The sequence below is a fragment of the Cephus cinctus genome, unplaced genomic scaffold, assembly GCF_000341935.2.
Source record: "Cephus cinctus unplaced genomic scaffold, Ccin1 Ccin1_scaffold0204, whole genome shotgun sequence".
Taxonomy (NCBI): Eukaryota; Metazoa; Arthropoda; class Insecta; order Hymenoptera; family Cephidae; genus Cephus; species Cephus cinctus.
The window spans coordinates 781,817-808,218 of NW_014332923.1; the positions used below are offsets into that span (position 1 = coordinate 781,817).

At 37.1% G+C, this 26,402-nt stretch overlaps 8 protein-coding genes and 1 long non-coding RNA gene across 20 annotated transcripts; 7 read left to right on the top strand and 2 right to left on the bottom strand.

The window, feature by feature from the left end:
• Nucleotides 1-858: 858 nt before the first annotated feature.
• On the bottom strand, nucleotides 859-7,532 carry LOC107264942 (putative leucine-rich repeat-containing protein DDB_G0290503). 3 transcript variants are annotated; one of them, XM_015733773.2, is made up of 11 exons: nucleotides 7,374-7,532; nucleotides 7,190-7,278; nucleotides 7,051-7,112; nucleotides 2,843-6,978; nucleotides 2,452-2,771; nucleotides 2,179-2,366; nucleotides 1,931-2,085; nucleotides 1,762-1,851; nucleotides 1,613-1,675; nucleotides 1,308-1,433; nucleotides 859-1,062 (listed from the first exon to the last, which is right to left on the bottom strand). In XM_015733773.2, the coding sequence occupies exons 1-11, from the start codon at nucleotides 7,404-7,406 to the stop codon at nucleotides 1,009-1,011; spliced, it is 5,316 nt and encodes a 1,771-aa protein (XP_015589259.1). In that variant the 5' UTR covers nucleotides 7,407-7,532; the 3' UTR covers nucleotides 859-1,008. The 3 variants fall into 3 exon arrangements, with proteins under 3 accessions (XP_015589259.1, XP_015589260.1, XP_015589261.1); XM_015733774.2 differs by lacking the exons at nucleotides 1,308-1,433; nucleotides 1,613-1,675; XM_015733775.2 differs by lacking the exons at nucleotides 1,308-1,433; nucleotides 1,613-1,675; nucleotides 1,762-1,851.
• Nucleotides 7,533-7,623: 91 nt separating this feature from the next.
• On the top strand, nucleotides 7,624-11,415 carry LOC107264943 (optineurin). Of its 8 annotated transcripts, none has more exons than XM_015733777.2 (7): nucleotides 7,634-7,755; nucleotides 7,880-7,949; nucleotides 8,339-8,672; nucleotides 8,760-9,356; nucleotides 9,493-10,332; nucleotides 10,414-10,638; nucleotides 10,788-11,415. In XM_015733777.2, the coding sequence occupies exons 3-7, from the start codon at nucleotides 8,358-8,360 to the stop codon at nucleotides 10,956-10,958; spliced, it is 2,148 nt and encodes a 715-aa protein (XP_015589263.1). In that variant the 5' UTR covers nucleotides 7,634-7,755; nucleotides 7,880-7,949; nucleotides 8,339-8,357; the 3' UTR covers nucleotides 10,959-11,415. The 8 variants fall into 8 exon arrangements, with proteins under 8 accessions (XP_015589265.1, XP_015589263.1, XP_015589269.1 ...); XM_015733778.2 differs by having other exon boundaries at nucleotides 7,654-7,755; nucleotides 7,890-7,949; XM_015733779.2 differs by lacking the exon at nucleotides 7,880-7,949 and having other exon boundaries at nucleotides 7,624-7,755.
• A 279-nt stretch (nucleotides 11,416-11,694) lies between these two features.
• LOC107264891 (chymotrypsin-like protease CTRL-1) lies at nucleotides 11,695-13,969 on the top strand. Of its 2 annotated transcripts, XM_025082112.1 has the most exons (4): nucleotides 11,695-12,499; nucleotides 12,579-12,811; nucleotides 12,945-13,142; nucleotides 13,381-13,969. In XM_025082112.1, exons 1-3 carry the CDS (start codon nucleotides 11,932-11,934, stop codon nucleotides 13,107-13,109), a joined length of 966 nt encoding a protein of 321 aa, XP_024937880.1. In that variant the 5' UTR covers nucleotides 11,695-11,931; the 3' UTR covers nucleotides 13,110-13,142; nucleotides 13,381-13,969. The 2 variants fall into 2 exon arrangements, with proteins under 2 accessions (XP_024937880.1, XP_015589157.1); XM_015733671.2 differs by having other exon boundaries at nucleotides 12,945-13,969.
• A 121-nt stretch (nucleotides 13,970-14,090) lies between these two features.
• Nucleotides 14,091-15,240, top strand: LOC107264895 (neuropeptide-like protein 32). Its single transcript, XM_015733676.2, has 3 exons — nucleotides 14,091-14,231; nucleotides 14,663-14,844; nucleotides 14,929-15,240. The coding sequence occupies exons 1-3, from the start codon at nucleotides 14,211-14,213 to the stop codon at nucleotides 15,074-15,076; spliced, it is 351 nt and encodes a 116-aa protein (XP_015589162.1). The 5' UTR covers nucleotides 14,091-14,210; the 3' UTR covers nucleotides 15,077-15,240.
• A 155-nt stretch (nucleotides 15,241-15,395) lies between these two features.
• On the top strand, nucleotides 15,396-17,047 carry LOC107264897. The gene is made up of 2 exons (XM_015733677.2): nucleotides 15,396-16,101; nucleotides 16,197-17,047. Exons 1-2 carry the CDS (start codon nucleotides 16,099-16,101, stop codon nucleotides 16,521-16,523), a joined length of 330 nt encoding a protein of 109 aa, XP_015589163.1. The 5' UTR covers nucleotides 15,396-16,098; the 3' UTR covers nucleotides 16,524-17,047.
• A 2,589-nt stretch (nucleotides 17,048-19,636) lies between these two features.
• Nucleotides 19,637-22,130, top strand: LOC107264892. Its single transcript, XM_015733672.2, has 5 exons — nucleotides 19,637-19,907; nucleotides 19,978-20,076; nucleotides 20,145-20,402; nucleotides 20,650-21,252; nucleotides 21,646-22,130. The coding sequence occupies exons 2-5, from the start codon at nucleotides 20,074-20,076 to the stop codon at nucleotides 21,862-21,864; spliced, it is 1,083 nt and encodes a 360-aa protein (XP_015589158.1). The 5' UTR covers nucleotides 19,637-19,907; nucleotides 19,978-20,073; the 3' UTR covers nucleotides 21,865-22,130.
• A 275-nt stretch (nucleotides 22,131-22,405) lies between these two features.
• On the top strand, nucleotides 22,406-23,190 carry LOC107264954. 2 transcript variants are annotated; one of them, XM_015733801.2, is made up of 2 exons: nucleotides 22,406-22,561; nucleotides 22,655-23,190. In XM_015733801.2, exons 1-2 carry the CDS (start codon nucleotides 22,541-22,543, stop codon nucleotides 23,075-23,077), a joined length of 444 nt encoding a protein of 147 aa, XP_015589287.1. In that variant the 5' UTR covers nucleotides 22,406-22,540; the 3' UTR covers nucleotides 23,078-23,190. The 2 variants fall into 2 exon arrangements, with proteins under 2 accessions (XP_015589287.1, XP_015589286.1); XM_015733800.2 differs by having other exon boundaries at nucleotides 22,457-22,582.
• Nucleotides 23,191-23,826: 636 nt separating this feature from the next.
• Nucleotides 23,827-24,653, bottom strand: LOC107264955. Its single transcript, XR_001537076.2, has 4 exons — nucleotides 24,521-24,653; nucleotides 24,334-24,448; nucleotides 24,043-24,263; nucleotides 23,827-23,962 (listed from the first exon to the last, which is right to left on the bottom strand). It is a non-coding gene; the product is annotated as an uncharacterized LOC107264955 (long non-coding RNA).
• Nucleotides 24,012-25,390, top strand: LOC107264953. Its single transcript, XM_015733799.2, has 3 exons — nucleotides 24,012-24,151; nucleotides 24,211-24,382; nucleotides 24,528-25,390. Exons 2-3 carry the CDS (start codon nucleotides 24,353-24,355, stop codon nucleotides 25,326-25,328), a joined length of 831 nt encoding a protein of 276 aa, XP_015589285.1. The 5' UTR covers nucleotides 24,012-24,151; nucleotides 24,211-24,352; the 3' UTR covers nucleotides 25,329-25,390.
• The last annotated feature ends 1,012 nt before the right edge of the window (nucleotides 25,391-26,402 follow it).

Genomic DNA, 26,402 nt, shown 5'->3' on the forward strand with positions numbered 1-26,402 from the left:
TATTTCATCGCATTCCTAATGAAAAAGGGCGGGGAAGCTTCGGGTGCGCTTGCGAAATCTCGAGATCTCCGTCACGGGATCATCTCCGAGAACAATAATTTTGTGAGAATCTGTAGTATCATTAAAGATGATATCATGCAGAAACTGGACTAGATTGGCCGACGTTCGGAAGTTATGGCCATTTAAGTGTTTTCACTTCAGGGGGGCGCAACTCCCCCTAGAGTGATCCTACAGGGGTTCAATGGGGGTGTTTTTTTTAATGCCGAAGGATGCTCTCTCTCGTGCCCTAATTAGAAATCCGAATTTCCTTCCGGAACTACTAGATCTCGAATTTTTCAAAAAGTTCCAAAATGCACTTTTTCACTCCAACCCCTGCCATTCGGCCATTTTGTATCCGATCGGGATAAAACTTTTACCAGTCGAACATGAAGGAAATTTCCTAAAAACATGTCTTTGGTTTTTCGAAATCTATCATACTTTCCCAAAATGTAAAAAAATTCAAGTGTTGCACTTCAATTGGACGTTACTGTATATTGAGGGAAAAAGTAAATGCACTTAGCATTTACACGCACTTATTTTTGCTCGGTCGCTCTTTTTAGAAAGATATATTTATGTATGTGTACCAGGTACCATGTGTGCAATTATACTATGGGGATTTTTTTCCAGTTTAAGACTTGATTCCATCAACAGATTTATTGTTTCAATTCGGTTTAGCTGTTAGATTAGCTTCTAAGTACTTTCATTTTGAAGATAAACGGAGTTTACGTATTAAACTGTGTCGGAGGAATCTGACCTAAAAGTGACAGTCACTCAGTGCCAAGTTTATTGGATTCATGAAAAAAAATGTTAACACTTCCATTGAGAAGACATGATTACAGCATTGTATTTGTCATATTTGTATACATATAAAAATATGAATAATATAATAATAGTAAAAGGCTAGGTATTTAAGGAACATTCTGATTATTTACAAAGAGATGAACTGTACAAACGTCTACGTAAAACATCTTAATTTTTCCTGAAGATACTGAGTCTACGAGCCCGTGGAGTTCCTGTAACATTCTATTAAAAAAAAAATACATTAGCTGATTCCTATAATAGAGGAATCTGAAGTATCAAAGCATCATCCGCCATGTCTTACGAAGCAAGGATTGTCCACATGGAAGAGTATGTCCGATCTCGATTATCGTGAGAATTTAAATGACAAATGAACTGTGATTCATTCATATAGGCTCAAAGTTCAAGGAGAGGAAGAGGAAGATGAGGAATCGTTCGTGGAAGTAGCATGATCGTGGTGACTGCCTCACCTCATCTTTTCGCCTGGAAGACGAACTTGAAAAAAGATCCTTAAAAGTTCTTGGAGTCGTCGTCATCCTTCTTTCTACATTCCTCTCCCGGAGGATTCTGGATTTAGGACTGAACAGCTCATTACCCTTTAACGGTATAACGAATATAAACGATTTCACATATACATAATATAGGTGTACTTGAGATATTGTGTAACATTAAAAGGAGAAGACAAAAGACGATGAAACAAAAAACAGAGAAAAGAGTACAGTATAGCATAGAATAAAACAATGTAAGCAAAGACTAAACAGGTAGAGCTGTTCACCTGTAATGATAACCTGCCGCCATTCTTACTGGGAGTAGGAGGTCCAGGTCTCTTATAAGATGTCTGCAATTCACAGCCGAATGTTATATGATAACCAAATAACAATATTCACATAACAGGCGGTATATAAGATGAGTCCTAAAACTTACCTGCGTTCGATCTCGCTTTTTTGTCTTCTGTCCCGGTAATAAACTTTGACTGAGACTATCGTTGAATACGTCATCCGCACCCAAGCCATGCTACGATAATGTTCAATAAACACAAGATACAAAAGACTGACATGCACTGTCACAACGATAATTATAATTAAATATTTACCTTGATATCATCTTCACTGAAAATGGTTGAATGAAATTGTGTTTCAGCTGGATAAGATGACTTCAGATGAGGTTTGCAGAGAGCATTTCTTTGCTGAAGAATCGAGACCCTATCAGGGTCTGGGATTAGCAGGTTACGACCTTGCTTCATATCCGCTGGAACATTTACATTTATTTCAGTTAAGCCTTGAAATACCCAATGAAAAATATCTTAAATTTCAACAAAAGAAAAAGGTTAGAAAGAATTACCAAGGCAGGTGTTATCAAAGATTTCACCTTCCTCATCCTCTGCCTTAAACGCGTTACCCATTGCCTGAATATTCCTAACACTTCTTTGTCTAGCATACGTTGTTTCTTCCTTAATAACTTGTATAGTACGTGATACTCGTCTGGAAGAATCTTCTAAACTATCATTTGCAAAGTCCTTTCTGTCCAAGCTGGAAATATACTTTAGAAGATAAAGGTTCCCGGATTTTGAAAATACCTAAAATTAAAGAAATGCTTGATTTAAAAAGAAATTACCTGGAAGTCCTGTTTTGCACTATTGCGGCCATTTTATCATACGAATACGGTTGGGTGAAATTGTCAGCTCTAGATTTTGTCTTATATTCTTGGAGCTTCTTCAGGACGGCTTCCTTTTCGTGTTTCTCATTTAAGAACTTCTCACTTACGTCCCAATATTTGTTTGTCATGTCTGTCACATGTTTTTTATACTTTTCTATCTCTTCAACGTGTTTTCGATATTGTTCTGTCATTTTTATCTGCATTGACTCGGCTTTTTCCTGGAGGGCTTTATCCTGGTCGCGATTTAACTTCTCCACTTGTTCATTATAAGCAGCTTTCTATTAATGCAGGAAAAGTATTTATGAAAGCGGGTACATTATTTAAAAAATTTGGAATTGTTAAAACTTACCATTTTTAATTTAAGCTTTTCTAGCTTCTGGCCATATTCTTCGTGAACATCTTTTAACCTCTGGTCGAAATCTTCTTCCTTGGGTCTCTTGCTTAGTTCATCGCGTTCTAATGTAAGGCGCTGAATATCACCCTGCAAGGATTCTATTTTATCCGTTAATTCTTTCTGGCTTTCGTCTGAGGATTTTTCCGTCTTGAATTTTTTTATTTCGTTCCTTAAATCGTCCAAATTCTTTTCCAGTTTTGTGTTTCTCATACGAAACAAATCCAACTTCTCCTTCAACTCTTTCTTCTCCTTGGACGACCTGTCGACTATCTGCTTCTCCTTTAACTTTGCTTTCGCTTGAATAATCTTTAAATTTGTCTCATAAGAACTAGCTGAATTTGCAAAATTTTCAATCTCTTTTCGAATAGTTGCCACATTGTTACGTAAAGAATTAAATTTCTCCATTTCTACTGCCAGAATTGATTTAGCATTTTTCAAATTTACGTTTTTAATGTCCTGTTGGAACACCTCCGTGTCGAAATCCTCGACAGGATCAATTCTAGGAGCAAGAAAATTAGTCTGAAGAATTTTTTCTGTCCACAAAAACGATTCCCAAGTTATATCCATGACGGGTAACAAACAATCTAAATATCCTCCATTTAAGTCTAATATTTTCTTTTGCAATTCTTCCTTCTTAATTCGCAATTGCTTTGATTCATCGCATATGGATGAGTCATTCGTCCAAAAATCTTGAAACTTCTCGAGTACTTCAATCCAGTATTCTTTAATGGAATTAACATCAACATTTAAAAGATTTCTGAACGTTATCACCTTTGAGATTAATTCCCATAGTGATTCCTTTCGTTGTATCAAATTTCTACAACATTCCTTGATTGTCTTCAATTCTAATTTTTCATTATTCAAATTGTCTTCCAGTTTTTTTAGCTTAATAGTGTCATCGCTAATGCGATTTTGAAAATCACAACACTTTTTCGTCAAATCGGTATATTTCTTTTCTAAGTCGAAATACTTATTCTCCATGTCGGTATAATTGTTTTCCAAATTTGTACATTTGGTTTCAAATTCTTTACAGTTTTTCTTCAAGCTGCTAGACTCATTCTCCAAGTCGACACATTTCTTCTCCATATCGCTACACTCATTCTTGAGCTGAGTACATTTGTTGTTTGTATCGCTCAAGTTGTTCTTCAAAACATCGCACTTGTTCTCCAAGTCTCTATAGCTATTCTCTAAGTCGCCACACTTGTTCTCTAAGTTTACGCGTTTGTTACTCAAGTCAATATATTTGTTTTCCAAGTCAATATATTTAACTCGTAAGTCATTGTACATCGTTTCTATTTCAGTTTTAGATAATTTTTCTTTCTGAAGCTCATCTTCAAGTGCAGCTTTTGTGACCTGGAATTCTTTCCGAAGCTCCTCAAGTTGGTGATTGCTTTCCTGAAGAGCCAATGCGCGAGCCTCCAGTACGGCATCGCGACTAGCACCAATTTCCTGAAGGTTCACGACAATCTCTTTCATCTGAAGTTCGCGTTGTCGCTGTTGTTCCAGGAGTCGTTCATTTTCTATCCTATGGTATTCTCGTCCACTTAATAAAGCTTCATTTCGTTCACCTTCGGACTTAATTTCTTCCAGGGCAATAGACAATCTTCGTCGCAGAGAATCTTTCTCTTCGTGTAATGAACTTAAATCCATAGATAGTTCGGAAATCCGTAATTTTAAGGAGTCTATTAATTTATCAGTTTCGATATTAGTCATTTTTAATCGATCTTCTAATGATTTCTTCTCAGATTCCAACTGTTCTATTTTGACGTTTGATCGATCCAATTCATTTTGCAAGCTGAGCATATTCATATTTAGCTGATTACTAGTTTCCGATTTCTCAGAGAGTAGTGTTTCTAACTCAACATTTCTTTGTTGCACATTTCTTAGATTTTCATCTTTAGCAGTAATTTCAGTGTTTAGATTTATTCTTTCTAGGTTCAACTCTTCCAATTCCTTTTGCAAAGTTTGATACTCAGATAATTTTTGTATGGATTTTGCAATTTGACCCTGGTAATCCATGATTTTCTGACTGAAGTTACGTTTGGATGATTCGGATTCTTCAAACATGATATCCTTCTCATTCTTTAAATCATTTACACGCGATGTCAGGGACTCAATTAAGGATTTTCTATCATGTAATTCACACTGCAATTTGTTAATACAGTTGTTTAGTGATTCTCTCTCTATATTGAATTCCTTCAAGTTGGTTGCTCTTTCTATTGTGTACTTGGATACGGTTTCTTCCAGTTCTTTGGTCTTCTCTGCAGAGTCTTGAAGACGGTCTGACATTTTAGTCAATTCTAAAGTATTTTCTCCATCTTTTTTTTCCATGCTTTTGACTTTTTCTTTTATCATCAAAATTTGTGTATTTGCTTCCTTGAGTTGAATGTCCAGTTGTTTGATTTGCTTTTCTTTAGAGTCATTCACTGATTCTAAGGAAGTTATAAGATTTTCAAATTGTGTGGATAGTTCTGTCGGTGGACAATCATTTACATCGAGAACATCCTTACGTGATAATCGTGCAATTTTCATCATGAATCCCTTTGCGTCCGTTACGATATTTTGTATATCAGAGTTTAAGGAAGAGTTTTTGTTTTTTAATTCTTTGATTTCTTCTTGAAGACTATTAACACGTGCTGAATATTCTAACATTGAGCTTTCGAAATTCTTGATCTTTAGATCAGAGGTCTTTATTTCTTTCAACAGTTTAGCCTGCTCCATAATATTTTCCTCATTCTTCTTTTCTATAGTACAAATTGTATCGTTCAATGTTGATATTGTAGTATTTGCTTCTATAAGTTTAACATCAAGTTCCTTGATTTCTATTTTCTTACAGTCATTTGCTGACTTCAACGAAGATATCAAATCTGTGAATTGGCTGGATAGTTCGCCAATTGTTAAATCTTTTAATTCAAGATCATGTTCCAGTGATAAACGTGCAATTTCATTCATAAATTCTTTTGTGGTTTTTGTAGCATATTCGATATTAGACTTTAAATGAGAATTTTCAGTTTCCACTTGCACCATGTTCTTTTCAAGACTCTTAATTCTACTAGTGTATTCCACGACTACGCAATCAACTAATTCCAATTTTCTGGACATCCCCTCCAAACGTGCTCGAAGTACTCGAGCCTCTTCCCTCGCTTCCTGGAGTTGAATGTCAATAACAGAACTCAAAACTTCACCATCGTTTGGTAAACGCAATGAAGAATTTGCAGCAACAAAACTATCAACTTCAAAACTCTGCTCTCCCATAGATGCTTTTCGCATTTCTTGTAGGTGACTACGCAATTCTTCATTCTGTAATTCAAGCTCTAAGAGTTCCCGTTCTTTAAGCTCTGCTCGGATAGACAGCGTCTCCAATGAAAGCTCTGTACGTTCGAACTTTTCTTTGAGTGATGAGAATTGTCTTGTGGAGGATGCAAGGTTCTTTGTTAGATTCTCATTCTCATCGGTAAGTTTATCTACCTCTGCTCTGAGACTCGCAGAGTACTCTTCAAGAGACTTGATTTCTTTTCTGTAACACTCAATGCTCTCGCGAGTGTTCTGCTTCTTAGTGGAAGAACGCGGCGTCATGGGTTTAGATCTTAATTCTTCACGTAGAACCTCCAATTCTCTAGATTTATCACTATACCTCCTCTCTAAGATTTGTATTTTCTTGCGTTCGGCATTTAACTCGTCTTGTAAATCAAATTTTTCAAATCGTTCAGACTCTAAGGCCGATTCCAAGCGTCTAATCTCACGAATATGCTCATTTGCAAGTCTGTTATTTCTTGCAGAACGCGCAACAGGTGAATTAAAGAATCTTTTGAGAGGTTGAACTTTAGGGGTTGCTGGTGGTGTTTTTGGGGTGTCATCACTAAGTTCAGAGATTGCCATCATTAGAACATCAGGAGTTAAATCTTTGCCATATCGAAGTACACACTCCAGGAATATTTTAATTTTGACCTGTGTCTCAAGATGCAGCTTAAGACACATCGGTCTCTGAAACTCATGTTCTTGTGATGTTCGTAGAAGTAACAATGATGTAATACTAATGACGTCAAGAGCATGGCTATTGTGATCTCCAACCAGAAAATTAGGATACTCTTCTGCAACACCAAAGACATCATTGAAAAATACAGAATCGAGTCATTAAAATATAAATATTTAAATGATACAACCTTGTATAAATTCATAGATGAAATCTTCATTATTTACAAAATGATCTTTACTTTTGCATGACCTATTAAACACAGTATAATAAATGAATGAGTGCCCAAACTCTATTATCAATCAAACAATATCATTATTAAAACTTACAATAAACTAATTAATTTCTCATAAAACTTTCCATCGTGTAATTCTTCTAAACTACTTATAGAGGTATCTAGAAGTTCCAAGCAATTCACCTAAGAAGAAATTTAATATATTAGACACCTTAATGAAACAAGTCTTGTTAATTTATGAATATATAGAATTATTTCTCATTATGTTTCAACTTTACCCATTCAAGAATGACTTGTGACCACGTCTCCATTGCTTCCACTATTTAAATATTATTATATATAAACTTAGCTGCGAATAAAAATATTATAAAGCTATGTATTCCATCTACTGCTGTAGGAAATTGTAACGTTTTCAGTATTTGATTTGAAACGACTGTTGCTTGGTTTTTGCCATGGATGGCAGTTACGAGAAATTCAGTGATTGGTTCTCAATAATGTACTAGAAAAAAAGTCCTAGATTGCAAGACGCGTATGCACAGCCTGCAACGATGGCAATGGCGCAGAATGAACGATAAGTTGACTGGCGCATCTCAAAAAGCATATTGAAATCTGTTTCCTGATATTTTGAATGTAACAAGAACACGGAAGATACAAAACTCCGTACGTAATATTAAATATTAGTCCTTAAGGTCCTTTATAATTATTGTACAAAACAGAGATTGTTGAAAGAGAAAATACTTATTAAAAATAAATATTTACGTCATCGTACTATGAATCACAACAGGATATTGCAGATAATGTTCGACGTAATTATAACTAGACCTGGAGGTTTATAGGCATCAATAATACTTAAAGTAAGTTCTTCCGAAACAATTGTAAATTTCTAAAGTCAAGTATTTTGTACTACGGGATTCCTTAGTGCCATCATTGGAACCGCTACTGCGGTTCTACGCCGTTTCAGTTTTTTACATTTTTTATTGGGTTTCGCAAAATAACATTCTCTTACAAATTTGATACAATTGATTAAGGAATAGCGTAAGGTAACTTCATATTATATAGAATAGAATACTGTGATATTAACTGATTATTTTTATTTAGGCTCGATTCCAGAAACACGGTTTATTGTGTAAACTCCGTTTGTCTTCAAAATGCAAATGTCAATTTAGCTAATAGCGGAGTAAAACCGAGTTTGAACAAAAAACCGCATTTATGGAACCGGGTATAAGAAACCATATCATTACAGGTTCATAGGTGTCAATACAATGCATTCATCTCAGGCAGGATCCAGCTCTTCTACAGGTCCACTAAATAGCCTCCTCAAAGCTAATTTTAGGTCAGGATTCAGTTCTGAGAGTCATCTGCAAAGCCTTGGTTTTACTATGGATAATGGAAAGCCAAGATTTAGATTGGACGAGCCTGTTTCTGGTGCTTTAAATACTTTGCACAAACCCAGTTCTACCTCCATTGATACTAATGAAACAGATTCATTTGTTGTATTGGGAAAAAGCTCTTTGGATTCTATCCAAGCAGCCTCTATGGCATCTTATGCTCAAATACAACAAAAAAGTGTATCTGCTGTAAATAAAATAATACTTGTTTTATTATGATTAATTATATACAATAGTTACATTATCGAAACAGAATATCATGTTATATGTTTTTAGGATTATGAGTCCATGATATCAGCTTTAAGCCCTGAGGAGATTCAGCACAAGCTCTGTGATCTGCTCGAAGAAAATGCAAAGCTGAAGGAGACGTTAACACAGAATAATCTTGCTATGAAACAGCAATTCAACACACTGGCTACATGGCAGGAGGAAGTAATGAAAGTTCACCAGAGTCACAAAGAAAAGTTTGCAGAAACAAGGGAATTGATCAATCAATTACGCAAAGAAAATACTGATTTAAAGAATCGACTCAGTGTGAACCATGAGCTATGCCAAGAATTGACTGAATCGACCGGTAAAACACGTGAGGATCTGGAGGAAGAATTGTCTATCGCAACTAAGGAATTAAATGAATGCAAGAACAACCCTGGCCAAATTATCCAAGCTTATCAACGCCTGATGGACAAATCAAGCTCATCGATTCAAGAAGCCAAAACAGAAGACTGTGATTTGGAGGATTACAGTCTTTTACCACGACCAGTCAGTGTGGAGCACAAGCTGAGTGAAAAGTATCAACGAAAAAATGAAGAAGTCAAATATTTAAGAGAACTAATAGCTTCGCTCGAAGAGCAACTTCGTGTCAGCATTTCAAAAGTAAGCCTTATTATTTGATTTATTTATAATTATAATTATACAGAAATAATTATGATATACATAATGTATAATGAAAAGTTCATATATTTTAGAAGCAGTCTAATTTATATGTAATTTACATGTTATTTTATTTCAGGCTTTCGCACCAATTCAGATAAAGGCAGCATGTCAACCAGAACAAAAGCCCTGCGAAGAACGTGAACAGTTTTTGCGCAACTTAAAGCAATACGATGAGAAATTACGTGCCGTGACAAGTTATTTTGCACATCAAAGTTCACGTTACACAAGTATTCAAGACTGTCTTAAAGAGAGCATCGATATCTTACAGACTTTTGAAAGCATGAATGCTCCTGTTACTTGCACAACGTCTGGAGAACGTTCTTTAAATTCAGGAGATGCAGAATCGCTCATAAAACGATTAGAAGAGTGTCGAGAAAGACTTATAGACGAACAAGTGAAAACCATCAGCGAACGTCAGGATTTGATCAAGGCTCAAGGTCAAATTCAAAAGGTTTTCTCAGATTACAATTCCGTCCTCTCTGAGCTGGAGATCATGTATGCAGAAAACGCAAAATTAGATGCTCTCAGGATACAAAAAGAAAAGAGTGTCTTGGAGATAGAGAAGCGCATCGAGGAAGACAAAAATACTTTAGAATTAGAAAAGAATAGTTTGGAAGTAGAAAAGTTCAGTCTCCTAGAAAGTATAAATACAATGAAAAAAGATCGTCTATCTTTGGAGAACGAACGCAAAAATCTCCAAGCAGAAACGGAAGCTCTTCGCCTCGAGCGAACCGCTTTGGATCAACAAAATGCATTATACGAATCAGAGAGAATGTCGTTGTTAACGGAGAAAAAAACGCTTCAGAAAGCAAACGAAAATATACAAGCTAAATGTGAAGACTTACAGGAAATTATATGTACTAAAGACGAAATCGTTGATGCATTGTCAGAAAGGATAAAGAGTCTAACAGAAATCGTAAGCACTATACATTAATAAATATTTATCGATCATTGATTAAATAAAATATCATCTATAAACTTCTTTCCTGCATTTTAGGTGGAGGATGTTCCTCTCCTGAGAGCGCAACTAGAGATCTATCAAAATGATTTTAAGGAAGAGAGAGAAGCACGTCAAAAATTAGGCAACGAGAAGGACACGTTACTTGAGAATCTACAGTCAGCTCAAAAATTAAATGAGGAGTTAAGGAAACATATTGTGGAATTGCAAAGACGCAACGGTGGTCAAGCTTCTTCGTCGCCAGGTCAACAACAATTCCAACGAGTAAGACTGATTAATAATGGAATAAAGATTTTTCTTAATTCACTATCTTTTCCTGCACCTGCGAATAATTTTCCATTTTTTTATTCGCAGGCTGATGGAGAAGATGGGGAATATGTAACATTACCATTACTTTGTCCAAATTGTAACAGCCATTTCGAAGATATGGGACAACTACAGACTCACGTGGAGGTGTGCTGGCACCTCAATTAAGACAACCCTTCATGAGTACATTGAATGACGTAATTTGTCACATATGTTTGCAACAAAAGGATGGAAAAAGCGATCACGGATTTTCAGTGTGTCAGCCCGAAATAGATTGAGATCTTACAATAGAAAATCCTTGAGTAATTTTAAGAACAAGAGAATAAGGAAGAAGAGAAAGTTCCGGTGTATTCCTTAAATTTAATGCTGTGCCATCAAATAAATCCTTAAAAGCTTCGTACGTTTCTGCACTGATATATAAATTCGACGAGCTCCTTATTATCTGCGATTTTCATGTCAATACTATTTATTTCTCAACGACGTGCAAAATTTTTATGTAATTTTATGATATACAAAATGATACAAGGAAAAAATATATTTTTATGCGCGTCGATGTTGACATATTGGCTCGTGTCACGCTGTTATCTGTATGGGTCAGAGACCACTGCAGCTTTCTTTTCACATTTTTTAGATCAGTGACAATATTTTTATGATATTAGTAAAAAGTGTAATGTATCTATGTTAAAAGTGCGACATTATTTTCTGATAAAGAAATAAAAATATATTCAACTGCAATCGGGAAATCATTTATATATCCTGTTTTATCCAAGCTTGTGTCAAGTATCCTATTTACATCTGAACCCAATGGCTCTTCCGAAGAAAAATTTTCCATTGCCAATGCTCGTTTGACAAAAGTAATAAACGGTTTTCCATTGATTTACCACGCATTACATTTGGCAAAAAAAGGATTAGCAACGGTAATTTTTGCTACGGGTTTCCTGTAATACATAAAATATTTCTTCTCTTAAATGGAATATTACCCTCAACGGTAGCTTGCGTTGCTTTCTGCCCTACCTTAACCGTTACAATCTTAAGTGAAAGAGAATTTTCCATATATAACAGTACCTGCCTAAACCAATGTTATTGTTCCATACCATTACAAGCAAAACGTCATGTAATTATGAACGGCAACGGGGATTTGATCATTGTCATTAATAATGGGCAAATGCGGTCCTTTTTTTTGGAACCAACAAGACGCCCAGAAGGGCTGTATAAATAGCAAAGTTCTGGAATGTCCGCCCTCATTCAATCATGGAATTTGCAAGTGTAAGAATCTATCTCGTCGTATTCGCCATAAGCGTAGCATGTCAGGGAGTCGCTACTACGCCTTTCCTGAATAAACTGGAAAAACAGAACATACAGAATATAGTGAATAATTCATTGGATCCGGCTAAGGAAACAGATTTTAAAGTACAAAAAAGGCCCAGCAAAGAATTGCATCGTACAAAGCAGACATTATCCTACGAATTGAAAACGAAATATGCGGTGGACAAGGTGGTAGGGGGTACCTTGGCTCAAGAAGGGCAATTCCCGTGGATGGCTGTGATACATCAGCTCCTGGGTGCTGGCAGGATCTCAATGTGTGGTGGAACAATAATCTCAATACGGTGGATCCTTACGGCTGGACATTGCATTGCTAATGGTCCTACCAATTTCAACGTCATTCTGGGTATCGTCGACAAGTCTGGAATTGGGTACGATTACAACGAGGGTGCTGGTTTGTCTATGTACACTACTCAAGGTGCACTGCACCCTCAGTACGGAATGGGTGTCAACGATATCGCATTGCTATATTTGCCTCAGGATATCCCATTCAACGGTAAGTTTTTATATCTATCTACGTGGGCTTTCACAATGCTTTAATTGACGTAGAATTCATGAGTATTGTAATATTTCAGAAAAAATACAACCAATCAGACTTGCTGGACAAGCGAAAGCTCAACAAACCTTTGAAGGAAGTACTGCGTACGTCTTCGGGTGGGGTTTGGATGGCACTGGTTATACGGAAAATCAAAAACATTTAAAATACGGAGCACTGCCGATTATTTCTAACGCTCAGTGCATGCAATTCTGGAGTATCAATGATGGAAATATTTGCACTGCACCATCAACTGGCTCAGATGCTTGTCAGGTATGTTACGTTTACATGGCGACTGAATGAACGTTTTGCATATTTGCAAAAGCTTCTGTAATTTTTACAAATCCAGTATTTATCTAGTAATGAGATAATGAACCTGAGGATCAATTGATCTATTTACCCCCAGGGCGACAGCGGCGGCCCTCTTATAGTATGGGAACAAAATCAACCACTCCAAATCGGAATAGTGAGCTTCGGAGACACGGATTGTCCAAGTCGTCGTCCCGGTGTGTTTACAAAAGTGGCAGCTTTCAGCAACTGGATTGCCCAGGTTACCGGGATTCAGTACTAAATGAAACGTTTGAAGACGACGGCAAAACGATAAGTGTGTAATACTCATCAAATTTATAAGTAATAACATAACTTTAAGTATCGATTTTGCCATTCACGATTATTTTTTAACTTCTATTTAACCTGGCATTTAACCTATAAAGGGTCGGAAAGCCAATATATCGGGTCGACCCATAATGGGAACCTCATATATAGTAAATTCATGATAAAAGACACAAGTTGAGGTTATTTTCAAAACAAATTCTATGATCTCAAATCTCGACCCTCTAAAGGTTAATCGGCAGTCGTGCTGGCCCCAATCGTGCGAAACAATTGAAGGCCGCAGATTGCGGAACGTTTGGGAAACGTTGATTCTCGACTGATTGGTTAAACTATGAATCCATTAACCACAGCAATTAACCATGTGTTTAAGTGGAGCATATAAGATTTATATAGAAATGGTGCAATCTGCTCTACCAAGATAAGACCATGTAGTTTACGAATAGATTGTCTAAATATAAGAAATGTACAGCAGATGATATTTAGTCATAATAAATTATAATATTCTGAATAATTATAAATAGCCATCTCTATTTTTCCCGTTTTACGTACAATAAGGAAAACTGCAAGTAAAACAAAGAGAGTATCGGGATTCCCATCAACCTTATAAAATTTTCTGATGCGTATATTCAGTGGCGCCTCTCTCCTGTTTACTAACCATTTCGTATGCCATTTTAATTCTCTTTTTCCGTCCCTACTCGAGAGCGTTGTAGTCCTTTTAAGTTGAAAGGCAATGCGCACCACGTCGATCTACATACACAAATCGACTAATGCAACATGTCACGACGTAAAAATTACTTATCCTTGACTGGGGTCGATGTACCTATTTCACTGCTGTAGCATCTGCCAGTGACCATGGTTTACCGGTTTCTAGAATTTTCTTAAGAACACATTCTTACGCTTTTTATGACTTGATTCATTGATTTTTTCTGTCGTTGTATGGTCTTATGGGGATTCCCCTTGCAAGTAATGTGAGTGGGGGGGATTTATATAGTCTAAGGATCGGTTTAGCCACTGCATATAAAGGACACTCTGATCAAGAGCAGACTCATTCTCAGTCGTCATGTCTCGTCCAGTGGTTATTGTAAGTAATTTTAAGTAATAAAAGAATTTTTATTCTTTTGCGCATCATCATCATCATCTACTTCAATTATATTCATTATTTGTGTATTATTATTGTACATTCGTAACCTTCAAGACGATATTCGTACTAAGATATTCGAGTAAGCATAAGCTATTCCATACGAAAAATTATTATTGAGTAAAGAGCTTAGTATCCCATTTTTCGCCTGTCTTCAGATAGCCGTACAGTGGAAGTCAAAAAGAATTGGAGGCTATTATATGAGCGGATATCGCACGTGATCTTGCATACAAAATGTTTTGCCCTTCGTGACAAAATATTTGCTTAACAATTTAACATTCGACTACGTTAAACGCATAAAAATGGGTCATTTCATTTATATAAGATGCGTTCATGAACGTTATAATTGTATGCGTCTTCGATAATTATTGAAGGTTACGTTTTGCTTCCTGCTCCTTGGGACCGCATCAGTAATAACAGCTGCGAGTATCCCATCTGCAGTTGCAACTGAGGATATCGATTCTCCAATAATTGCAGAGGAAGGTTCTGTACCAGAGGAATCGTCCAGTTCTAATGATAACAATGACCTAGCTACTGATGCGACCTTCTATTGGGGGTAAGATCCACCCTTATACTCATATACATTAAATGAGAATTTCTCGCTTCTATGTTTGTAAGGTAATTGTTTCTTTTTTCGCAGATACAAACCTGCTTGGAGGTATTATGGAAACGGCTGGGGAGGTTATCGTAGGGGTTGGGGTGGAGGATGGGGAGGAGGCTGGGGAGGATATCACGGTGGTTGGGGAGGATATCATGGCGGTTGGGGAGGAAGGGGATATTATGGATAAGGATGGTCTGTTTAGAGTTAACTCAAGTTAAGCATTTACTACTATTTTAAGTTACTACTGCGCTATTCGAAGTCGAGTAACTCTTTAGTTCTAATTTCTACACTGAGCTTCATTAAGGTTATTTTTATTTTGTAAAACACGGCAAATAAATAGTTTTACAATGACTAGACTTTTAGAATACATTTAGTAGTACTGATCCTATTGTTATATATCGTTATAGTAAATGCATGAAAAATAGCGGCTAGTATATCGATAATGATTTTAGCAATCTTCAATTAGGAAATGACGTACGAGGATCGTGATGTGCGTCATTAAACATGGATACTTTTTGAAATCTTGTGACTTTGTTATATTCTTGACCTTAGACTTTTTTAAAGTATCGTTGAAATAACTTGGATTAATCTTGAGTATTTTTTGGTCTTTATTATTACTTAAGTCATTTTTATGTATCGTGAATTTGCACGTTACCCGCTGTGCGTTTTGTCAGGAGAAATTTTACTACGTGGAAGGTAGCACGATGTGTCATGTTATCGACAATAGCTTCATAATCTAATTAGGATCCTACACTTTGTTTAACACCTTTTAAGTATAAGCCTTGTACTACGCGGTGCAAGGTCTCCCTATAGGATAAATATTCCTGAAAGGTATATCAAGATCATTGGAGATCTATCCGGAAAGATTGATCATACTCACTGATTAACATTCGAACGTCCCGGTCGGCAGAGCCTGATCTAACATAAGAAAGCTGGTATTCGCATCCTCTGAATATCCACGTAGTGCGAATCTAGACAATTCATTCAGTTTACCAGGACGGTTAACGCCTCCTTTGGAGCGTCATTGAACGATTAGCAAGATCCCCTTTGACGTCACTGGCTCGTATAAATGCTTGGTGAGATCTCTTTTGAGGCATACTCATCGATCAGCGTTACAAGGATCTCTAAATCCAACGCCGAGACACTTGCTTCTATCATATACAACTGTCAAATTGAACAGATACAAATTTCTCGACTGAAAGAAGAAAAATGGTGAGGCTTCGTATACATTTTAATTAATGACTCATCAAGTTTATTCAAAGGCTCATTAAAGAATTTACCTAATTACATTAATTATGTTGTTTCAGGCTTCTACCGGAAACATCAGACTGGTTCTCGTCCTTGCAATTATATTCATGGCTTCCGCTGTGGCTCTGCCTGTTGAGAGGAAAACAATGCAAGAACGTCCGGTTATCCTGGTAGATTTGCCTACCCTATACCTTGACGCGGATGATCAGGCTCACGTTATCGAGAAACGTAGTGCACCTCTTGCGAACGACCAAGATGCATTTGCTGGTGACGATCTGGAAACTGCTGCTGGAACCAACGTCCTTCGACCTCTCTTCGTTTATCGTCAACAAGTTGCTTATCGTCAACGTATCAGGCAAGGTGGACGTCGTGGCAACCGTTTCTAAGGGCTAATCCCGACGAAATAAAAATCGTTGGTCGATAATGAACCTCGAGGCCGAAGACTGATAACCCCCCGTCGCTGGCGTCGGACCGCTCTCTTGCCACGAGTCGACGACGCCATACCTGGACTTGGGACGCTGCATTTGATCGGTGGAGAAATATCTATCTTGACTAGACTAGAGCTAGTTCGGAATAGCTTGTTATACTCCGATGTTATAACTGCTGCAGTATTCTTGATCTGGATGATTGACGACCCCGACGGCGACGGTGGAAGATCTCCTGCGATGACCTCCATCCGTTGGTGGTCGTTTATATTCTTAGATTCTTATAGATTTAAGGCACACAAGCTACCCACCAAAGTACGTTACTATGAATTACCTGATGCCATTGGAAGGTATCGTTTAGCTATTTCTATGAGATTTCGCATTTCACTTCAATATGTATATACCTGTAGATACTTCTTAAGAAATATTGTTAGCACATTCATTTACTTGTGATAATAAAGCAAACCTGTAAGATGAAAAGCAAATGAAAGTTTTATGCCTCAAAAAAACCTTTTCAAATAGAATTAAATTAGATAATTTTCGAATTCTTTGAAATGTAGATATCAAGCGTGGAAATCTTAAGAATTTCTTGTTGTCTCCTGAGGACAACTGGATTTTTGACGCATTAATCCTTCGGTCAATTGTAAGGTCCAGGGGAACTCTTCGCATTGCAAATCATAGACAAGTAACACTTCTAAAACAGATTTTACTTATAAAAGGACTTCACCTTATTTTTAATTATTCTCGACTCTGCGTCTATATGGTTATTGTAACATAACTATGCTCGGGTGATGCGTTAAAACTGAATTTATTTATGTAAAAAGTTTCTTATCTATCTATATGAATGAGTAGATGACACGAGTATAAAGACCAATTACACGTGGTTTATACTCATTCGTACTAGCTAGATACAACAGTTTTTGTAACGAATGCTAAAATACGCCGTCTCGCCTTTTTCTTTTACAAGAGATAGCACTGTTAACCTGCCTCAAAAATATTTTTAAATTTTCTTAGAAAAAATACGTTATTCTATATGGAAAACTATCTTTATAATAATTTCTTTTTAATATAATACTGATGATAAATACCTAACGGTATTCAAAATGAAAAGAAGCCGTAGTCTGTCCCAATGTCATTATCATGATTTCGTTATGAAAAATAAGGTGTAAAACGAAGATATGTAAAAATTCTTATTGGAGAAATTAGCAAAGTATTCAGTTTATTGATACATATAATTTATTCATCAGATAAGAAGCTTAAAGAATAAAATATTCATATACAATCTTAAAATATAAATCAGCCTTTGGTCGAGGATACACCAGTAGATTTATTTACAATATTTACAAATTCACAAAGACCACTAAATTTTTCATGTACACTATACTGGTTATTGTATCATTTTCCAAAACGACCTAAATATCTGGGATAGATACTGTAAGCCACTCTGTTTCTATAACCCTGCCTGTTCCTATTCTTACGCTGTTCATGCCTGTACCGGAAGAGTGGCCTTACGATGAATCCATCTTCAGCACCCTCCAGATCATTCAACGCACTCCTAGAAACTCTCTTGAGATGCTTGTCGAAACTTTCAGGCATACGATAACGGCCGATCTCATTAGTATCTGGCACGACACTGGATATGGGCGATCTAGCAATCCTCACGAACTTGAGATAATATCTTGTGGGGATGTCATCTTCAAATTTCAGTCCAGGAAGAAGAAGTAGTCTTGAAGTTTCCACGTCTCTATTTCGCCTGGACAGAACAACATGGGAATGCGGATGAATATCCTTGGATAAGAGATCAATCGAAAGTTCGTGCGTTGTGGAATCCACCGAAGAAGGAGTAATCATTGGCTGAGTATGAACTTGATCAGCTTCAGGTTTTTTTACGTTCTCAAAAGTATTCTTCTCCGTCCCTGCCATCTTAGACAATATGATGACTGGCGAGGACATGACAAATGGCAAAATTCCCAAAAAGAGAATCAGATTCAAATGATTTGCCTTCATTTTGAAAAAACGGTAGTTTATCGTAGAACACTGATAAATATGACTTGTTTCGGACACTGAATTAATTTTTGCTTCTTGACTTGCTTCAAGTAGTAGTCTTGTTTCGTCACTGATATGGGATTCTAGGTTTCACTCTTTTATAGCGTCGATCTTCCATGTTTGTTGTAAACACGGTGAAGCTGCTAAATAATGACAGGTTTCCACAAACTAGGCTGGTAATTGATTGCTAATTGAAAACATACCCTGAGAATATTGGGGTGTAATTTAATGGCGCATTTTTTTTCCTTAATTAAATTATATTGAAAATTGGTAGGATTCATTTTTCGTAAGCATATTTTAGAGTGATGATGAGAATTCGTCGATATAATGAGGAAATTCCGTAGGAAAATTTCCTATTGCCAATGGGTTTTTCGCCAAAGGTAATGTGTGGTAAATCAATGGAAATCAATGGTAAACCACGCGTTACATTTAGGGAAATCCAATGGCAGTGGAAAAATTTCCTACGGGTATGCTTATCCAGAAAAATAAATTCTACGTAATTATTAATGCACGTGATTGATAATGAAAACAAGATCTTTATGGGGGACACGTGAATTATGTTGATAAGGTCGTTTACGAAAGACCTGATAAACGACGATCCTCCTGTGACGCACACGACTGACTATAGTTGCCGTTAATTTATTCCATATGGTCCAGATGATCAAATAACTATGTAAGTATACGTTCCAGATGGCTTCTTGTTATTGTCAAAATGAAATTCTTGTCCCCTCTTTAGTCTTGCATGAGAATAAGAAATAAGTAAAATCGCTAACGAATTGTGGAACAATTCGTAAATAAGACGAGCAGCCCATTGTCAAAAATGAATTTTCTGTATTTCTATCACCAAAAATTCCATGACGGTTAAGAACCACTGCTCTATTAAGACACTTAACGTCTTAATAATTGAACTGACAAACAAAATAACACGAGAGACCTGAAAATTTTTCTTATACCTACCAGAATTTATTTTGTGTCGTAAAAACGTCACGTCCAGACTTAACGCCAGTCTTTCTCTAGACCTCGACGAAGTAGCCAGACATTGAGAGATTTTGAAAAAAAATTGCAAATAATCTACGTGACTGGAAACACTACAAAACAGTGAGCCAACTTTTTACAGAAGTAGACATTGGGTCTGAAACATTTTGCATTTAAATGGATATAGTACCCAATATTATTATCATTATTGAATAACAACATGGCGCTTCAATGTGAATCAAGAAAGACCAAAATATTGTGCCACTTAGAATCAAAGAAGATTTTTTTGCGAACATCACCAAGGATACTATTCGAGATGAAGTCGTAAGTACCACAAGGGTAGTATACACGCCTGTTAGCGATATAGCGTTAATTTTGACGTCACCCTATATAGAGAAGCGGCAGACCGTTATTGCCTGGCAGAAAGCAAAATCTTCCACGGGAGAATCGTCGTCTATCCGGTTACAAGTGATTTTTAGATATTCCCAAAATGGTAAGTAGAGAAATAGTAAGGAACATCAGGGCACCTACTGTGTATCCTGAGTAAATAATTTCTTGCAGAGGATCCCGAAAAGATCCACCCTGTCATCCTTCTACCTACTCTTCATACTCGGAGCCGTCTTTGGATACCCCATTGACGTGGAAGACGCTGCTGATCTTCTTCCGGATATTCCTCGCACAAAGAATGAGACAGTTGCTGCTCTTGTTCAAGATCCTGTTGTTCAGGATGCTGTACAATCTGTCCTAGGGGACGGTCCCTTGTCGGGACTCGTCGTGCGCAAGAGCGTCGTTATCATCCCCGCCAATGATCCAGAGACAGTACGTAGAATCATTTATCACGTGTTTAACATATAGGTATTCTAATTGTCAGTACTCGCTACGCTCGCATGATTATTTTTCCATGTGTATATAACATGATGATTCATATATCCCAGCGTTGGATTGTAAAGATCATTTACAATAATGATGATGCTGATTATGTTGCATCACCTTTTGAATGTTTCTTGGAAATTTTTCTCCGTCGAAAAAAAAACATTGTATATCAAAAGAACTCCTTACTCTACAGGTATTATCGCAACAGCATCAAGTGCTGACGGCTCCTATTTCTCATTTGGAGGACATCAGGAAGAACATCACGGACGCCGGTCAGGCAGAACAGGAAGAGAACAGCACCGATGAGGAAGCAGTCAGCGAAGTTGATGTGTCCGAAGTGATAGCATCGGATGAGAATGAAGCCTCCTCTTCGACGAAGAACAAGAAAGAGTCATATCCGGAAAACAAAGGAACTTCAGTACAGAAAGTTAGAAACGATAATCGGGTGCCTCCCAATTTCACTGGAGTAAAGGTACCTGGAATTGAGCAAACGGGAATCCTTTTACCGGGAACCGTTCCTCAGAAGCTTGAGCTTCCTAATATCATTGACGAGCGGATCTCTGTACCTATCGTGGCGATCCTGGATCAGTCAAAGTTACGTGATACTTCCGGTGTGGAAGGATCACTGGTAGCTTTACTGCCGCGTCCTAGTGATCAGACTACTTCTGGCTTGGTAGAAAAGTATGCTGAGAATCATTCTAAAATAAAGGAAGAGGTAAAGCAATACTTAAGCCCTGCCGTCGAGGAGAATAAGGAACCTCTGCATCCTGCTGTGGAAGTAGAGGTAAAATATAATTAAGAAGGCGTCCTTTGGGATTGGGAACATATAAGTTCCGGGTGTGGGTCTCATAATCGGTTAGAATAGTTCATAGTTACGATCACTAAATATATTTGGATACACCAGAGTCATCCTTGCCATTCTGATGATTACTGATGTCATCGCCCTACACGTACACATATATATATATATATATATATATATATGCATATGTACCTATATACAACTTATTGAATATAGTATGATACATTTCTAAATTGTAAAATAAGATACTATACAAACAACCTGTCGCAGTAATACAGATAAACGGAGAGATAATATATATCCTTTAGACCCATGTCATTTTATAGCATAAATAAGAAAGTATTAATTCCTAGAAATATACCAGTAACGCGACGTTCCTCTGCGTAGTCTCATCTTCAAAATCTTGATGTAAAGGAATCCGAGGATATGGCAGTAGCAGAGGACATCGTCTTCAGACCGCTCTTCAGATTTCGCCAAGAGCAAAGACGAAGATCCTCTGTTCTTGGTTATTCAACCTATAATAGAAGACAATATAACTCTTACTACGATTCCTACTCCAGAAGAAAATATCGTGATGATTCACAATACTCCAACAAAATTGATTAAAGATCTAGAGCTAGAACTGCTATTAGAGCTTCTTAGAGATGGTTATACTAGGAAATAAAAAATACACTGCGGTCTTACCAATACAAAGGAGGACTATACAGTGTATACTATACTATACTGTACGTAGTCTAATGTCTGATGGGAAATACCGAGTAAATGCCATTGTAGTAAGCGTATTGTTTAACATCTCTACGTGCTAATTGAAGATCGCCCAAAGGCATCATGAAGGAGAAAAAGAGTCATAATATGGAGGTCGCGCGTCATCCTCAAGAGAATGAAATGCTATGTAAACTCGAGTGCTTACCTGGTGCTACGACATGGTCAATTAACTCTGTCATCTTGGGATTTTTTGCTTTTCTCTTCTTTGTTACCACTCCACACGTGAGCGTATTTGCCGTATGCTGATAAACGTCTGAAAACGTGTTCTCGTTAATCAGTAAGTCCAGTGAAACCTCTGACGTTTCTGAGAGCAAGGCTACGGTAGTGAAATCGTTATGAATCATTTGATTCCCTACCAAGAAGAAGAGTGATCGGCTTAGGTTTACGGTGAATCTACATACCGGTTTCGGTTGGGAAGATACTATAAAAGCAATCGAGCCTCGGGCTACCATTCAGTATCAATCTGCTCCTCAACGTGAGAATAGCTGTATTAGATCCTGCAATAAGGATATAAACAATGGATAAACACAGTGCAAGGGTAGGAAGAAAATTATTTGGCGTATGACTAATATATTTAAAAAACGAATTATTCTATTATTTTGTAATATTACTTTTTGTACGCATTTTCTAGACCCTGTTCGTCGTATTCTTGTGCCTTGTGAGCGCACTAGGTAAGCCCTTGGGAGAGGAACAGGAGAAAATTCAACAGAATACTGATGGCCTTAGAAAAATCCGTAGCATCTACGCATATGGGATGCCTTTAAAGAAGTTGCAAAATAATGGAGAAATTGAAAGAGAAGTCCTGAAAATGACACCAAAGAATTCACCGACGCCAGCATCCATTTCGCGAATTACCAGATCTATACCCAAGGCAGAGGCGAATATTTTGGAGGATTTGGAGGCACAAGAAGCTAAAGTCTTTAGACCACTCTTTGTCTACAGACAACAAGTCGCTGATCGTTACAGAATAAATCGAGCCAGAAATCCGATTTATGGAGCGTATCAATATGGTAGGAGGTTTAGAAGACAACAGCCTGTACAGTATAGACATTAAATGCGCATAAAGACTGTGTTTTATAAAATAGATATATATGTGCGAGCGAAACATATTTATATACTATATAGACCTTTTCTACGTAATAAATAAAAACAAAAGATCATTATAAATTTTAATAGTTTTTAGTTGTTAACCTGTCCGAGTCTCAGTCATGTCCGCGTTCGTTCGCAGATCAATAAATTATGCTTGTGACACAAAGATCACATATCTTATAAATTATATTTTGTCTTTCCGAGCCTTTCTCCATCTCACGAAACTTTAATACTTATCCGCCATTATTAAAATTGTATTCAAATATTTTGCAAGAGCCACAAAATTCCGGAGTATCGGTCAACTAGGATTTCTATTGAGAATTTTCTAAGCGATCGTGAAATGTTCAAGTTTTCCAAGAGTTTCTCCGCCCGGAGTGAAAGTATTGGTGATAATGTTTATACCGAATATGAAAATAACGACGATAACCACAACTACGTTCACCGTCAGAATCGGTATCAGAATTTATCAATATCAATGAGGTCTTGAAACTTTTCTAATTAATGATATTATGTCAATGCCTCTCATCATTCATTTAGAAACAATGGATTTCTCTCAAGTCTACCTGTGAAGATGATGCTATGCATAACTCTCCACCTCCTGGATAGCATTCTCACAATGATCCTGACACCGTTTACAATGTGCCGTTGGTTATCTCAGAACGAAACAATCTTAACAATGCTGCGAGTTATCCTAGAGGTAATATATTACCATATGTTACGTATATTGCGTGCATAACCTAAAAAAAAGACATCCTATAATAATTGAAGGTCCTTCTTGAATTATCCATGTGGTTCGTACTTGGTGGAGTATCCATCCTGACAGCATTTCTTCTCACCCTGAACGATATGTCTAAGGAAAAAGAAAAACATGATGAGCATAACTCCTTGTTAAAGACAATCGATGAGCCTAAAAGTATTAAAGATAATAACCCAAATTCGAAGCAGCGCAGCAGGTGTCAAAGCATATCCCAGTTTTCCCATAAATAAAGATGACTAAAATCCGTGCCGCCCTGTCAGTCTTGTCATCAGCAACTCAATGGTGAATATTATAAAGGGTGAAAGTGAGCAGAGGGTATGCAGAGTGCGAAATTCCTACAGTGAGCGCCCAGGGGTAGAAAATACGAGAAAGTTCCAAATACGTCGAAGGTTCTCTGGAATATATAAGAGCATCGTGAATTGTCTTTAGTCATTCAACTGCGGTTCTTCGCAACTCACACTCACCTTTATTATTTTCCTCAACATGTCTGTATTCCGGATACTCCTCTTGGTGGTAAGTTTCAGTGTCAGTAGTTCAACTTCAAATCAAGTGTTTTGACATATGAGGATAAAGTGCATCCTGTAAAGAGATAAAAAAAAGAATTTTCAAATCAACGTGATTAAAATATTTTATTAGTAAAAGAAACTGTACTTTTTAGGCAGTGGTGATGGTCGGCTCTTCCCAGGGTCTCTTCGTGAAGAAACTCTTCTTGGCGAAGACCGCAGCCGTCAAGGCCGGATTCATTCACGATGTGAAGGCTGCCGCCTTGGATCTTAAGGCCGGTGCGTTCCTGAAGAAAAAAGCCTTACTGGGTGGTATCAAGGCCGTGGGTAAAGCCAAGTTGGGTTTACTGGGTTCGGTAAAGGCAGCTAAGCTGGGCGTGCTGAAGGGTATTGCCGCTGCAAAGTTGGCTAAACTGGCAGCAATTAAAGCAGGAAAGATCGCCTTCGTTAAGACCCTACTGGCTGCCAAATTGGCTCCAGTTATTGCGACTAAACTTGTTGCTGGAGGTGCTCTGCTTAAGAAAGGTGCCGTCGTTGGAAAACTGGGAGGTGCATTACCCGTCACAGGCCTTGGAGCTGGTCTGTTATCTGGAGCAGCCATTGGAGGGGGTCCCCTGAACGGTCCTTTGGCTGGTGTCTTAACAGGAGCTCTGTCCAGGGCTCAAGAACTGTCTCAGAATTTCAATGTCCCAAACATTCTCGGAAACATTGGCGGAGGACTTCCTCTTCTATTTCCACCACCAAGTGCGCCAGCTGTCAACGTTCAAACATATAGGAGCAATGAACCTCCCCTTGTTGTAGCCCCTGTTAAAAGTTACGGCCCCCCCGAACCTGCTCAGACCTACGGAGCACCTATCACGTCCTATGAATCACCTGCCGCACCTAGTATCACCTATGGACCACCTCCGAAGACTTATGGACCACCTTCTACCAATTATGGAGCACCCAGATTTTAATATTAATACAGTCTTTAAGAAATCATGTAAATAAAACAGTTATGTGCCTTTTCTAAGAAAAACAAGAATTATTGCAAAAAAAATAACAACAAACAATATAAACCTAACCTTAAAATAACAAAGTTAGAAATGTTAATTATAAATAAAAAAACGTATACATAGAACTCTCGTGATGATCGGACTAGCCGTTACGCCAACTGATAACGTATTTCTGTATCTGTGCGGTGTCACGGCCTTACGATATTATTTTGTCCAATAGTCTGCAAGTCTAAATATTCATTAATGACATAATAAGTTAATAGCGAAAAATTCTACAACAATGATTAGAATGAAACAGTTAGATGACGATATATCTATTCTCGATATATCCCGGTAAGACCGTAAATTTCTCTATTAATAATGATAAAAACGCTTTCAGTTTTTTTTTTTACGAGTTCAAAGCAATAAATAGCACTAATATTGCGACAATGTTGGTGTTGATAAGCTTAGGATGATGAACTTTTCCTCTACGACTTCATATAAATACGACTGGTTAGAAGTGTCAGCTATCAAGCTTAAAACATAGTAATAATTGTTTCCTTATTTAATTACTTAGAGGTAATTAGCATTCAGCGATTTATGAATTTATTGAGTGTTTCCATGCAAGAAAAGATGCGAAGGAAACAAGAATTATTGCAAAAAAAATAACAACAAACAATCTAAACCTAACCTTAAAATAACAAAGTTAGAAATGTTAATTATAAATAATAAAACGTATACATAAAATTCTCGTGATGATCGGACTAGCCTAGTTATTTATAAATAATAAAATGTATACATAGAACTCTCGTGATGATCGGACTAGCCGTTACGCCAACTGATAACGTATTTCTGTATCTGTGCGGTGTCACGGCCTTACGATATTATTTTGTCCAATAGTCTACAAGTCTAAATATTCATTAATGACATAATAAGTTAATAGCGAAAAATTCTACAACAATGACTAGAATGAAAGAGTTAGATGACGATATATCTATTCTCGATATATCCCGGTAAGACCGTAAATTTCTCTATTAATAATGATAAAAACGCTTT